At 48.5% G+C, this 12,909-nt stretch overlaps 1 protein-coding gene across 1 annotated transcript in view; it reads left to right on the top strand.

Annotated features, from left to right (window-relative positions):
* The window catches only part of LOC104163387 (heat shock factor protein 1-like), a gene marked incomplete at both ends in the record, with an annotated part of 65,250 nt that overhangs the window by 12,900 nt on the left and 39,441 nt on the right, over window positions 1-12,909 (top strand). Inside the window, 1 exon segment of the mRNA XM_009702388.1 lies at window positions 7,090-7,198. Coding sequence (XP_009700690.1) covers window positions 7,090-7,198 — 109 coding nt within the window.

The raw sequence follows: 12,909 nt of genomic DNA, 5'->3' as shown, positions 1-12,909 counted from the left end.
CCGAGGCTGCCGTCGTGCAGTCCGGGCTTTCGCTGTACTAGTGCCAGGGTTTGTTCTGGTCCTACTGCTGGAGATGGCTTCCTTCTTCCCTTCCCTTCAACATGACCGTTTGCTGGACCGCTCCCCAAGCTGCGACCGCAACCTGGGTTCGGCAGCACCTCCGGCAGCGACCAGGACACCTGGTCTAAGACGACAACGAGGAGCAAGCTCCCCCCAGCAGCATCCATCCGGAAAGTCCGTGTCCATCGGACCCCGAGGGCCCCCCGACCTACGGCAGGGCGGCCGAGTACAGCTTGTCTAAGGGCTGAGCTGCCTGCGAAGCAAAGCCTGACCCCACGCAGATCACGGGTGGTAGTTTCAGATCGGTAAGGTGGTACCCAAGGGGGACGGGGAGCGAGTTGTCCTGCTGGCACACCGGAGCCCCGCAGCCTGCTGTGCCTCTGGAACTAAAATGTTTTTAAATGAAAGTTAGCTGTCCTGGAGCTGGAGTGCTCTGAATCAGTCCTGAACAGTGCTGCTTCATCGTGGGTTATTTATTTAGGGTGGAAGGTGAAAGAAACAGGTAAATTTTTTCTAATTCCTGGGTTTCCAAGGCTTGAACAAAGTCACTCTATTGTTGGAGAGGCATGAGGAACACCCAGTTAATCTTCATTGCTGGGACATCTGAGAGTTTCACGGAGTTAATCTTGCTCTCGACAGTGGTGCAGCCAGAAAGTTCCTGGGTTGTTTTTTTTCTTGTTTGGTTTGGTTTGGTTTTTTTAATCTCTCAGGCGATAGCTGTAAAGGTTTTCATCATTTCAATGATCAGATTTAAACTGGGGCTTGAGAACTGTCGGATCTCATGTTAGTCTCACAAATTTGAACATTAAGTTTTTAAAAATCACCACTAATATTTTCATCCCAGTTTTTTCAAATGTCTGCCATAGTCGATCAACTTGCATTTTGTAAGGATTTAATTTTCTGCTGTGACTTTGTAAGACTCCAGTAGCATTACTGGGGTTTTTTATGCTAAGTCACGGTTTTGCTGCTGTCCCTCCCACCTGGATGGTTTTGCTGCGCAGTGACGCTTGCACCCACCGCAGGGATCAGTATTTCCATTTTCAAAATAGCTCTGGCACGTCGGATGTCAGGGAAGAGTATTGAACCTTTTATTTGTTCCTCTAAAGTCAGTATTTCCCTGAATTATCCTGCTTATTTCCCAGACTAAAGTCTCTTACAAGCTGAATGTCCAAGTACGTAGAAGATCTTAAGTTATGCTTTAGAAATAAGATTTTCTTTCTATCTTGACGCAGTGGTAAGTGACCCAGATTCTGCGATGCTCTGAGCTGAAGCCCGCTTAGCGTTGGGCTTCAGAGCGATCGTGGTTGTCAGAGCTTCCAGCTCACCGGGGCATGACTGCAGCATTTTTATTTTTTTTTCCGCTTTCTGGTTTTTCTAGTATTTTTGAAAAAAAATTATGTTCAGCAGTACGTCAATCAGAAATAAGGAATATTTAAAATCACTTTGCCAGTTCTTTGGAAGTTTTCAGATGGAAAACTGTTGGCCGCTGTTATTTCTAGCCCATTCTCTGCAGAGGAGCTGGAAGAAGTGGTGGCCGGCAACCGGGCAGAGAGGGAAGGGATTCCTCAGCTCTGTTCGATGGGGAGGAGGGAATGCCTGCAGGCACTGAAATGTGCGCTGTCCCTGTCTTTAAGTTCTGTGTATGGTGTGGAGGATGGAGAGGCAGAGGGGGAGATGATCAGGGTTGTCAGCTGGGCTTTTCGGTAGCTGGTTTTTGGATGGGCGGCTGTTCTGAACGCTGCTGCTGACAGCTGCTGTGCCGGTGAAATTGTGCCCGGCCGTTCCCGATGGATGTGCTTGAAGGAGGTAAAGAGGAAAACCTGAGTGTTCGGGGGGAGGCAGCAAGAACAGGCGTGCTGAAAGAGTGCTCTGGACATCGGAGATCATTGCTAGGTGGTCTTTAAGGTCCCTTCCAACCAAACCCTTCTATGATGCAGATTCTGTGATGGAGTCCGTCGTTGTAGATAGCAAATAACATGGTCTGGGGGAAGGGGCGGAGGGTGCAGAGCAGAATTTTGGTGTGAAACCTCTGAAACTGTGGGAGGGTATGGGGAGCTGGAGGGGTGGGAGTGGTTGGGGCAGCTCTGGGGCCAGAGGCTGGGGATGCTTCGGAAGGGAGGGCTGCAGAGGGATGAGAGCGGGGTGTTTCCAGATCCGTACCTCCACTGGTAAGTGCCGGTGAGAAGACTGCACAGCCTTCATCCTCAGTCCAGGTCTCTCGGTTTTGGCCCCTTAAGTTCAGCCCTACAGTGCCGTCCAGAACTGAGTAACAACAAAGCTTGAGCAGTTTATTGCTTTATAGAACTCCTGTTACCTCTGTAAAAAGATGTTTGCTAATCGTGAGTGCCCTTCTGCAGTCTTAATTCTGCAGAGGTCATTGAGGGTTTCTGTTAAATGTCCTGCTGCAGAGCAAGTCTAGGCAGCAAGTAGCGTGTGGGGGCTGATAAGCACCGCCTGGACCAGGGAGGAGGCTTTTCTACACCAAGCCTAAACTCAGCCGCTGTCCCTAATCATCTGACTTTCCTTCCCCAGCATCAGTTTCAGAAAATCCCTGGGGGACACCTCCTTTTTTTTCTTTTTTTTTTTTGTCCACCTGAAGAAGGTCCCAAGTTGCACCAGGGGAGGTTCAGGCTGGATATTCGGAAGAACTTTGTCACTGTAAGAGTCGTTGGGCATTGGAAGGGGCTCCCCAGGGAGGTGGTGGAGTCACCATCCCTGGAGGGGTTCAAAAAACATTTAGATGTGGCACTTTGAGACGTGGTTTAGCGGGCATGGTGGCATCAGGTATATGGTTGGACTTGATGATCTTTGAGGTCCCTTCCAACCATAACGATTCTATGATTCTATAATAAACGGTGTCTCAAGCCTGCGAGGCTTTGCGGGAGGAGAATGGGAAGAGCAGCAGGGTGCCGGTGCGGAGACGGAGAGCTGGAGCGTGCGGTTGGGTGGTCAGAGCCCGTCTAGACCAGGAGTGAGCATGGGGCCGGCCAACACGTTGGAAATGTCTAGCGTTACGTGAGTCATTCTGACTTCATCTTGTCCCCCTCTTAGGGAGAGCTGAGGCTTTTGATAAAACAACTTGATCCGTGCTAGAATGTTCGATGCTGTCTGAACTAGACTCGGAATACGTCAAGATAAAAGTATACTAAAATTACGCAAGATCAGCTGTATTTCATTTACCGTCAGAACGTTTGCTCTGCCCTGTGAAGAGATCTGCCTGCGTCGTTTCTTCCCGTTCAACAGCCCCTGATAACTGCTGGGAAATGGTCCAGCCGCTGCGCTGTCCCCTTGGCTCACGTCAGGTCCGGCAGGCAAAGCGAGGAGGTGTCCGACAGGTGAATTTTGGCTCGGGGAGGGGACTCCTTCCAGTCCAGGGAGCTGAGATCCTTGTGTTAGCATCCTGTAACGGTGAGGGAGAAGTGGGGTTTAGAACAGGAGCCCCCTCGTCCCCTTTCTGCAACATAAGCAGTCACCCCAAGGAAGATGCTTAAGCTCGTTTGTGTAATCTGTTTGATTTTAAGAGGAGCATTAATGACGAACCAGTCTGACCTTGATGGTCTGAGGTGCTTTGGAAATGATTCTGAGGAGGAGAATAACTAAAGCCATAGAAGTGAATGGTGATGGGGTAAGATGTGACATAGATGTACCAAAAAGTGATCGTACCTCCTCGCCTCCCCTCTGCACACAAAATCCTTTTTTGGACAAAGGAATTGGGGCAGATCTAATGTGTCTGGACTTCTGCAAAGCACTTGATACTCTGCCGCATGGAAAATCATACATGAAAGTGGAGAAGCTGGGGATTAATGTAAGAATTGTGGGGGAGGGACCGGCTCAAGCAGAGACAACAGTCGGTTTTCGGAGGGTCCTTCCAGTCTGGAGGGAGGTCGCGGCAGAGCTACTTGAAGATGAACTCTTGGAAGACTCTGTTTGAATGTGGTTTTTGTAATGACTTTGGCACAGAACACGTGTTGAGAAAATTTTCGCAAACTGCTGCTGGGCTTTGTTAACGCAGCAAAGATTTGGGATGCCGTGCAGAAAAAACCAGACGACCTTGAGAACTGGAGTAATAGAAACAAGGCAGAATTTGGATAAAGCCTGTGCAGGGTTGATTTAGTCCTAACTGTGCAAATAATCCTGTCACTTACGGACAATGTTAATGCAGGTCGTTTTCCATCAAAACTTCTCACGTACCTTAGGCCTCTGCCCGTCCAGTTTACTCTCAAGTCTTCTACCACTTTGCAGCAGCGGCCGCTGGAAGCGGCGGTAGCCGTGTGTCGGGCACGTGTGCGTGCCAGTTGGCAGGGGACTAACGCCAGGAAGGGAGAAGAGCTGGTTAACGGAAAGGTAGTTGGTGTGAATGCAAGAAAACGTGCACAGATCGACCGTAAACAGTCTGGAAATGGGAGCATTTCTAATAACTGCAGAGAGAAAAGTGCCTAAGTGGTACAGCGTTAAAAATACAGATTTTAGGATGAATCTGGAATGACGTTATGAAGGAGATCAGCAATGTGGTGGTTCTGGTGGTATTAGGTCGGAAGGCTGAGAGCCTGGCTTCAGGTCCTTCCTCCTTGGAAGGAGCAAGTGCCGCGTTGAGACTTGGGCGAAACTCCTTGACGTTGATGGACATAATAAATACCATCCTTCTGGGAAAATAGAGGAAGATCTGTTACCCTTGTTCGCAGCGTGGGTAGGCTCCCGTGGAGTAGCTAAACCGGGGAAGAGTGACAGGGGTGGGCAGGAGGAGTTAGGTGGGGAGGCAGGTTGGGGGGTCTGGACATAGATGGAGGGAGCAGGGAGTTTTGGATGCGGCGATGCACAGCGAATGGCTGTAGGGCTGTGGAGGTCACCATCAAGACCGCCAGCAAACTTGTTTGTCTTGGGGGGGGGCAAAAAAGCCCAAACGCTGGAGTGGAGCAACTCCAGCAAAATAAAAAACCTTGGCGTGGGACTCAAAGATGATTTATTTATTGCGGGTTGCCATCTTTAGGAGGTGGCCGGTGCGCGCTTCCTTCCTTCGTTGCCACCTTTCTATTGCATTTTTTGCTGTTAGAAACAACTGCGAGTACTCCTGAGTGTTGGATAAAGAGTAAAGGACCTTAAGGAAAACAAATACTCAAACGTAGGTGAATCCTCTGACAAAGTCAGGAAACTCATCCACGGACCAAAAAGCCCAAACTGTCAACCTTTAATAAACCCTGACCTGGTTTTGTTATCGGCAGGCAGAATCTTTTGAAGTCTGTTCTGGGGTGGTTGGTTGTTTGTTTTTTTTTTCTTAATAGCCTTAATTCTGTAGGGTTAATGCTGCGTTGAATTTGCCCGGTAACTTTAAGACATACCTGTCTGAAAATCGAGTCTGGTGGATATTGGGTCTGGTACCCTCCAGCGGGTTCGGAAGACCTCGGCCTCACCTTTCTCCCTGGAGCCGGGCTGGCGGTGTTCGGCTGTAGCACTGAGCTGACGAGACCGGAGTTCGGGATGCTCAGAGGTTTGTGTTTGCCTTGTTGCTGGGGTCGGTCACAGGCGAGATGGCTCTTGACCTTGTGCAGCAAGACTTAGTTTCATATGAAAGTCGCAGCCGCTGCCTGTGAAGCTCTTTTCATCGAGTCGCTCCTGAGTTGGGGAGGACTTTGGAGTTCTGGAGGCACCATCCCTCTGCTGTCCTGTGGGTGGTCTGGCCTGGCCGGGCTGCTTTTTCTTTTGAACTAAGAGCTCCAATTGCTTCGTGGCCCTGCAGTGACTTGTCGGTATCTTCTCGGGCTTGGCTCTCGGCTGGTGCTCTGCCAGCGCTGCGTGCTGGTGGTACGTGGGATGATATTAGCAGGGGGATGGATCAGGAGCAGGACTTTGTCATGGAAGAAAGTCTGGGTTGTAAAACGCATTCGGAGTTCGTGTGTCACTTTGCCAGAATGAAAATCCCTTCTTCTGCTGTTTTGCAGATGCTTATGTTGACGGTATAATTCCCGCTCAGCGTGCCAGAAAGGTAATAGGAACCATACTTGATAAAACGGCACCACAGACCTGAAAGCGAAGTGGCTGAGATGTGATCCTGACTACTAGTCAAGATAGTTATAACAGTCAAAATAACTAGTTCTTCTTGACACGCACCGTTCTGTTGGTGATAACCGCTTTTCCAAAATCCGACAGCAGAAGCACCTCAGCGTTTAGAGGGGCAGGGACGCGTCCTCCTGTCTCCTACCTGTTCCTGCTTCTTAACTCAACATGTAGAAAATACTTATCGATCGCAGTGAAAAATGAGAACTCATTAGTCAGCGTTGCTCTCACTCTGCCAGCAACGGCACATGTTGCTTTCAGCTGCTCTGGACCGCGTCTGGGTGGGCACGGCGAGCTGCCCGAGACCGGCAGGACGCAGAAGTGTCTTCGTTTGTTTGCAGATGTCGGTGTTTAAAGTCAGACTAGCCTGGCTGTCTTAATTTGCTCAGAAGATCGTTGGCGGTTGCTGTAGATACGCAAACAAGTTAATTGGGGCAAGTTGGGGAATGAATAGGTTTGCAGTTGTGCAAATTGAGGTTTGATCTTTGTAGCCTGCTTAACCTCCTGGGTTGGTTTTTTTTAAGTTGTGCTCTGCTGGTTCTTCCACGTGAGTAGCTTGATGACAGCAGAAAGAGTTCTCGGCGCTCTGCCCGCTGTCGATAACTGACAGGTGCGTGTTATTCTTCTGGGATGGGCGCACGGAAATGGGATTTAGGCCCCATTGGCCAAGAGTGCTCCTGCGGGCGGTTACCCCGGCTGAGCTAAAGGCAGACTGCCTCCGGAGCTGAAGGACGTAGCTGAGGTCCCTCCGAACTGTATTCGTGGGAGCTTGTGTTGGTCCGATGGCAACGGCTTCGAACAAAGCCGACAAACTGCATCCCTACCTACAGCCGAGGGGCTCCAAGAGATGCGGCCGTTGCTGAGCTCACCCCCAGCAAGGCAGAATTTATATTTGTGAAATGAAAGGGCGGGTGGGCTTCTCTCTTTTTCTGTGTAACGGTGGTTGATAATGTTTTATTTTGTTTTGTTCTCTGACAGAGTGGAAACAGCTTCCATGTGTTTGACCAAGGCCAATTTGCCAAGGAGGTGCTTCCGAAGTACTTCAAACACAACAACATGGCCAGCTTTGTACGGCAGCTCAATATGTGTAAGTATCTGCCGGGCAGCTCGGAGTGCAAAGCGTAAAGTCTGTCCTGAGATAAGGTTCCCCTTTTCTGCCCAGGTTTAATGTGGGAGACATTTCATTGAGTTGGGAGTGTTTGCTAGCCTTGCAATCGCTCGGTTTTTGGGGTCCAAGTGGTACTTTTAAGCTTGGCCTCTGCTGAAGGGAATAACACCTCCCCAAACTGAAAACTTCTGCTAGATATAAAGAACATCAGACTCTCAGACACCTTCTATCCTGAAATTCCCTGATTGTCATTAGCGCAGGAGTTCTGAACGCTTTCCTTGTGTTTGCTCATCTTTGACATTTGCAACGGCACTCCGGTGGCGTGGAGGAGGACCTCCTTGGGAACACTTCCAGGGAGACAGCCCCACCGCGTGTGACAACCTGTTCATTTCCTACTCGCTTTCTCAAGGGGCTCTTGCTGCCAGCATCACGTAGAGCAGGCATTGGCTGAACTTGCTCTACTAAACAGCAATTATTTAAATAAATAAGTAAGTAAAAATCCATAGAATCATAGCAGAATAGAGCTGGAGGGACCTCACAATCATTTAGTCCAGTCCTCTGCTTCAAGGCAGGGTCTGTGTTGTTCCCAATGACTTTGCATCTAACCTATTTTTTCCAAGCCTCCAGTAATCAAGATTCCCTAAGTTCATCAAGGAAATGCTGTTAGAGTAAGGATAGTGAAGCAGTCGAGTGGATTGCTGAACGACTAACCCAGACCTTCCCAACTACAGTTTAAATCCTCACTTCTTTCCTGTCTGCTCTGGATATAAAGAGATTTATTCCTTTGCCTTTGCGTCAGCCTTTGTGTCTTTGAAAACTTGATACCGCTCCTCAGTCCTTTTTTTTTTTTTTTTTTTTTTTTTTTTTGGTAGTGTAAACGGCCGGGGTTTTTAATTCTCATAGGTGGTTTTCCAGCCTCTAATCATTTACATTCCGTTCTGAACTGACTTTGTTCCATCTCGCTGTTGAAGTGCAGTAGCCAACGTTGGGTGTATGACTGGAGAGAATAAAAAGAGGAATTCGTGTGTCTTGGAGGCGATGCTTTTGTTTGTATCCCGTTATGGCTCTGGCCTTTTTCTCAGCAGCGTGACGTTGACTTTTATGTTCAGCTCATGATCCGCTACAGCGTTCAGATCGTCCTCTGTTCGGCTACTATCTACCCAGTGGTTTTCCCTCCCGTATTTCTTTGGTTTTATTCCTGCCTCAAAAGTTGTACCTTGCGTTTGTCAGCAGTGACTTTCATTCCTCTTGTCAAAATCACTTTGGATTGCAGCCGTGTCTTTCGACACGCTTGCAGCTCTTCCCAGCTGGGTTTTATCAGCCGGTTTAGCCAACGTGCTCTGTTCAGTCCTTCGTGCCATTAACGAAGGTGCTGACTAGGACTGGGCCCACGCTCGTGTACACAGCACTACGATGGTTTTTGCAAACTGCTCCCTAAATAAGGCTTTTTTGGATGGGTTTACACCCGTATTCTACCAGTTTCATCTTGCTGATTTTCCTGCTTTGAGGCTGTCACGCTTTGGTTGAGATGTCTGCTGGTTTTCTGTTGATAAAGCTTGCTGTCCTGTCATGGAAGAAAATTAAATTGATTTAATCTGACCTTTTCTTGTCTTCTGGGTTTGTTTTGTTTTCTTTTTTGTTTTGAGGTTTGGGGTTTTTTTTCCACTTATGCACATGTATACGTGGAAACTGGCACCTGCTTGCGTAGCTCTTGGGGAAGGGTGAGGAGTTCCCAGAGAATTTGGGAATACTGCGGTTCCCGTCACCGTTGAGGAGAGGTATGCCCAAAAATACCAGATCCTGCTGGGAGAACAAGGATGTCATTGAGCCCCTTCGGTGTAATTAGACACGGGACAGCCGGACACCTCCGGAATATCGCTTGTCGCCTTGCTTGCCGTTTCTTTTGCTGGAGGACAGGTAGGAAGGCAGGCTGAGCTCCTCTCTGCAGGCAGGGCTGGGAGGTCACCCTGCAGGACAGGCTCCTTCAGCAGCTTGGCTTCCCTGCTGGAAATGGCCTTCCCAGCTGCACTTCTCCTGTCTGTCCTGTCACCACATCTGACTTGGATTTGGGAGGAGGAGGAGGGTGATACTTCCCTCCAAAGCACGTGTCTGCAGGTGCCTTTAGTACTTGCGTATCCTGGAACGCTTTGGAACGGGATCGACCTGAGCGTTAGCTTGTAAAATAAGGTAAAGGCTGCCCCGCCGGCTGACGCTGCCGTACCTGGGGAATACGGAGAAGGAAAGAAGCTGTCTGGTCTGTTCCCTCTCGCTGCACCTAGTGTTAAAGGGCAGGGGGAATAACGTTATTCCAGGTGTCAGCTCCTCCTTTCGATAGCAGGGATAGAAGAGCTGGGACAGAATTAGGTGATCGGACAAAAGCACCGCAGAGTGATAAGGTGTTCTTTTAAAAAGAAGGGGGAAAGAAGTAATAAATCTCCAAGACCAAGCTAAGACAGGACTGAAACTTCTTTCTAGCAGCTTTCCCAAGTGGTTCAATACTTCTGGGAAAAAGATATGTTCTGATCAGAAATGGAACTGAGATATTTTATTTTCTAAGACCTCAAAAAGTCAGGTTCTCCAAAGAAAATTCCTGCCCTCAGCCAGACTTTTGGATCTTTCTGATACGTTCAGTGACACGACCATGACAGCATGATGCAGTATTGAGACGATGGAAAGCTAGGCTCCACGTCTTGCGCTAGAAAATTAGTAAATGTAACTTCCATATTCAGATGTTTATAACTTTTTTCCTATGCTTCATCAGTTTTTTTAGCGTTGATCCTGTTCTTCGCAACCTGTGTTACAGAGGCTTTGATTTACTTGAATTATAAAAGGGATTTCTTAGCGTGTGATGGGTGGCAGTTGGAGGATTTCAGTTTATTTCAGAATTGAGTGATACGGTGGACTGGCGTCCAAACTTGAAGGTAAATTCAGAGTTTGTGCCTACACTCCTTGTTGTGTTTGCTGGAAGAACAGGGATTGCTAAAGGACACGTAGTAAAGGAAAAGGTACCCAAAACGGAACATGATTTTCTACGCTTAGTGTTTGGGGTTTGCTTGGTTAGCTTCTAGTACAGCTGTGCACTTACGGTGGCATTTTTCTCAAACCGCTTTGTGTTTCGCATGATGGTATATTTCTGTGTTACCTGTTCACAGGGAAATTTGAGGTTTGTTCTGCTGGCTGGGTCAATAGTCCGGTACCAGAGGAGTGCCCCTGAGCTAGCTTTCAGGCTGTGGATCCCTATGCAAAACCTGAGCCAGGGTGACGAAATTCTCCAGGACCGGTGTTTCACGGTGTGCCTTGGTCACCTTTCCGGGCACACCCACAGGCAAAACAAAGTAATCTGCTGCCAGCTCCGATGGACGTTTTTGTCTGGGCACACCTCTACTGCTGCTCTGGTCGCTGTAGGAGCGAACTGAACCTGAGCTGGTGTTTCAGGTTGGGTGCATGGATGGAGAACTGTCCAAAGCTTTTGCTGTTGTGACCCAGTACCTCCGTCCTGCCGGTTCCCTGCCCTCTGCTAACCAAGCAATATTCTCTTTCTCCACGCTCCCCTCTACGCTGCTTAATCCTCCTCTTACCCTTCGGATGTGCAAGGAAATGGAGAACTGCCTGACTGTGGAAATGCTTCGAGATTGATGGGTGCGTTTGTGGCTGCTCTTTCCTGCCAGCGAGCAGGAACGTTCTGGGATTATCCCAGAGACATTGCTTCACGGCAGTCTGCTCGGCTTCCTCCCCGCGCACACGGATCTGCATTTACGTTTTGGCTGCGGGTTCTTGTGATAGGCAGCAACATAAAGGATGCCTTTCATACACCTCTCACGTGGAGGTTATATCAGGGATTAACTTTAATGCTCCAGATGTGGGCTGCAGAGAGCATTCCAATGTTATTAGAAAGGATGACATTTTCATTACCTTTCAACACCAGCTCTTTGAATAGCTGTGGGGCACAGTCCGTGCTTCGTGACCGGGGCCTTTAGTTTTTAAGGATGACTTGAATAACCGAAAACTGGATAATATCACTACAATGAAGTGTAATTTCTCTAAATTGCTTTCTGCTGCAAGTGCAGGAAGCTTTGTTTTGTGTGGGTTTTTTTTTTTTTTTAACCACAGCTGTGGTCTGAGAAACTTAAATAACACTCTTGATTTATCCGAGCAGTTTACAGAAATGCTGAGATCCAAAAATACTTTGATGCGCTACACTCTGTTCTTGAGTGGCTTTTAGGTGTTTTAAGTACATCTGAAGACTTTGGTGCATAACATCTGCCTGAACTGTTGAGGAAGCCCTTTCCAGCATGCCGTGCCTCTCCCATCCCCACGCAGCAGAGGAATTGCACCGTCACCCTCGCCGGAAGGTTGAGTTGCTGCGGGAATGACAAAAGCGGTGCTTGTCGCTCTGGTTCTGGGGAACTGCTTGGAGCCAGGATGTTTTTTAATCGTCACATATTGGAATGAGACAAAAACTGTAGGTTTATATTTCTTAAGGTGAGGTAGGCTGGTTAAAAAAAAAAAAAAAATTAATAATTTTGGGCTTTAGTATAAAGGTGAGTGAATTGTTAACTGGGATGTCTGCGGCAGGACTAGTAACCCCGTTTGCAGAGACTCTTGGCTGTGTCCTAGCAGTGTTGTACTGGTCATTTAGAAGGAAGTTTTCTGGAAAGGCTCCGAAGCCTTTGGGAAGTCATTTATTTACCCTCTGTGCCTTGGGGTCTCCTTTACTATAAGAAAATTCCTTCTTATTTTCAGGTTGAGGATCAGGGTGCTGCCTACAGCGCAAATTGATTGCAGGCGTGCCAGCTACAGTCGTCTGCATCGTGGACTTGTAGGGTGAGGCAGCGTGTGCTGCGGCGAGGAGGCCCCGAAATGGAGAGCGGAGGGGCTTGGGAGTTCGACTGAACGCCGTCATAAGTCATCTCCTGTCGTGTGCTGGTGGACACTTGCACGGTTTTGTCTCCAAAGCGTTCCTATTTTCATTAGTATGTGAGATGACAGGCAGGGGAGCTTTATCTGCATCGTGTATGTGGCTGCTTGCTCTCAGAAACTGGTTTATTCCCTGCATAAATAAAACATAAGCCCTCTGGGATTGCCTGGAGCGTGTGCTAAATGTTTGAGGCTCTTTTTGGTGGTGTTCTTAAAAGTTTTGTTGAAATGTATGTCTTTCCTTATCTCGCTCTCCATTGAAAAGGCAAGGCAAGGTGCTGTTTACGTGTGTAACGGGACGGTTCCCTGTGACCGAGGGCCTTTTATCAGGAAATGGTGAGGTTGATTGGAGACTCTTTGTTTAGTTCCAGTAATTTCAGCTTGCCTTCTTGCTGACCCATGCTATCAGCCAAAGCAGCACAAGTTGGTCTTGCGAGAGCAACAAAAGGTGTTGTTTTTTTTTCCAAATGATCCTAGGATGTCGAAGTGGATCCCGCTCTTCTCAGCGGTCGGTGTCAAGCTGTTGCTCCAGGCAGGTGGCTGGGTGGCCTGGCTCCGCTCTCCTGGGGGGAAACGGAGGCAGGGGAAGGATCTGGTGGCTGGAGAAGACTCATACCACTTGCTGCTCAGGCCCTGTAGAGAGGATCGGCACAAGCCTCCATCCAAGTGCCTTTCAATTCAAAGAGGGGTTTCTCATTCCACGTAGCATTTCTTTAGGATGAGATTTGTTAGAAAGCAGTACCACAGCGATGGAGCACTGGGTATTTAAGTGA

This window comes from Cariama cristata, unplaced genomic scaffold (genome assembly GCF_000690535.1).
Source record: "Cariama cristata isolate BGI_N322 unplaced genomic scaffold, ASM69053v1 scaffold6666, whole genome shotgun sequence".
Taxonomy (NCBI): Eukaryota; Metazoa; Chordata; class Aves; order Cariamiformes; family Cariamidae; genus Cariama; species Cariama cristata.
Note: the sequence above shows the minus strand (reverse complement) of the source record. Positions and strands in the feature narration are given on the sequence as shown.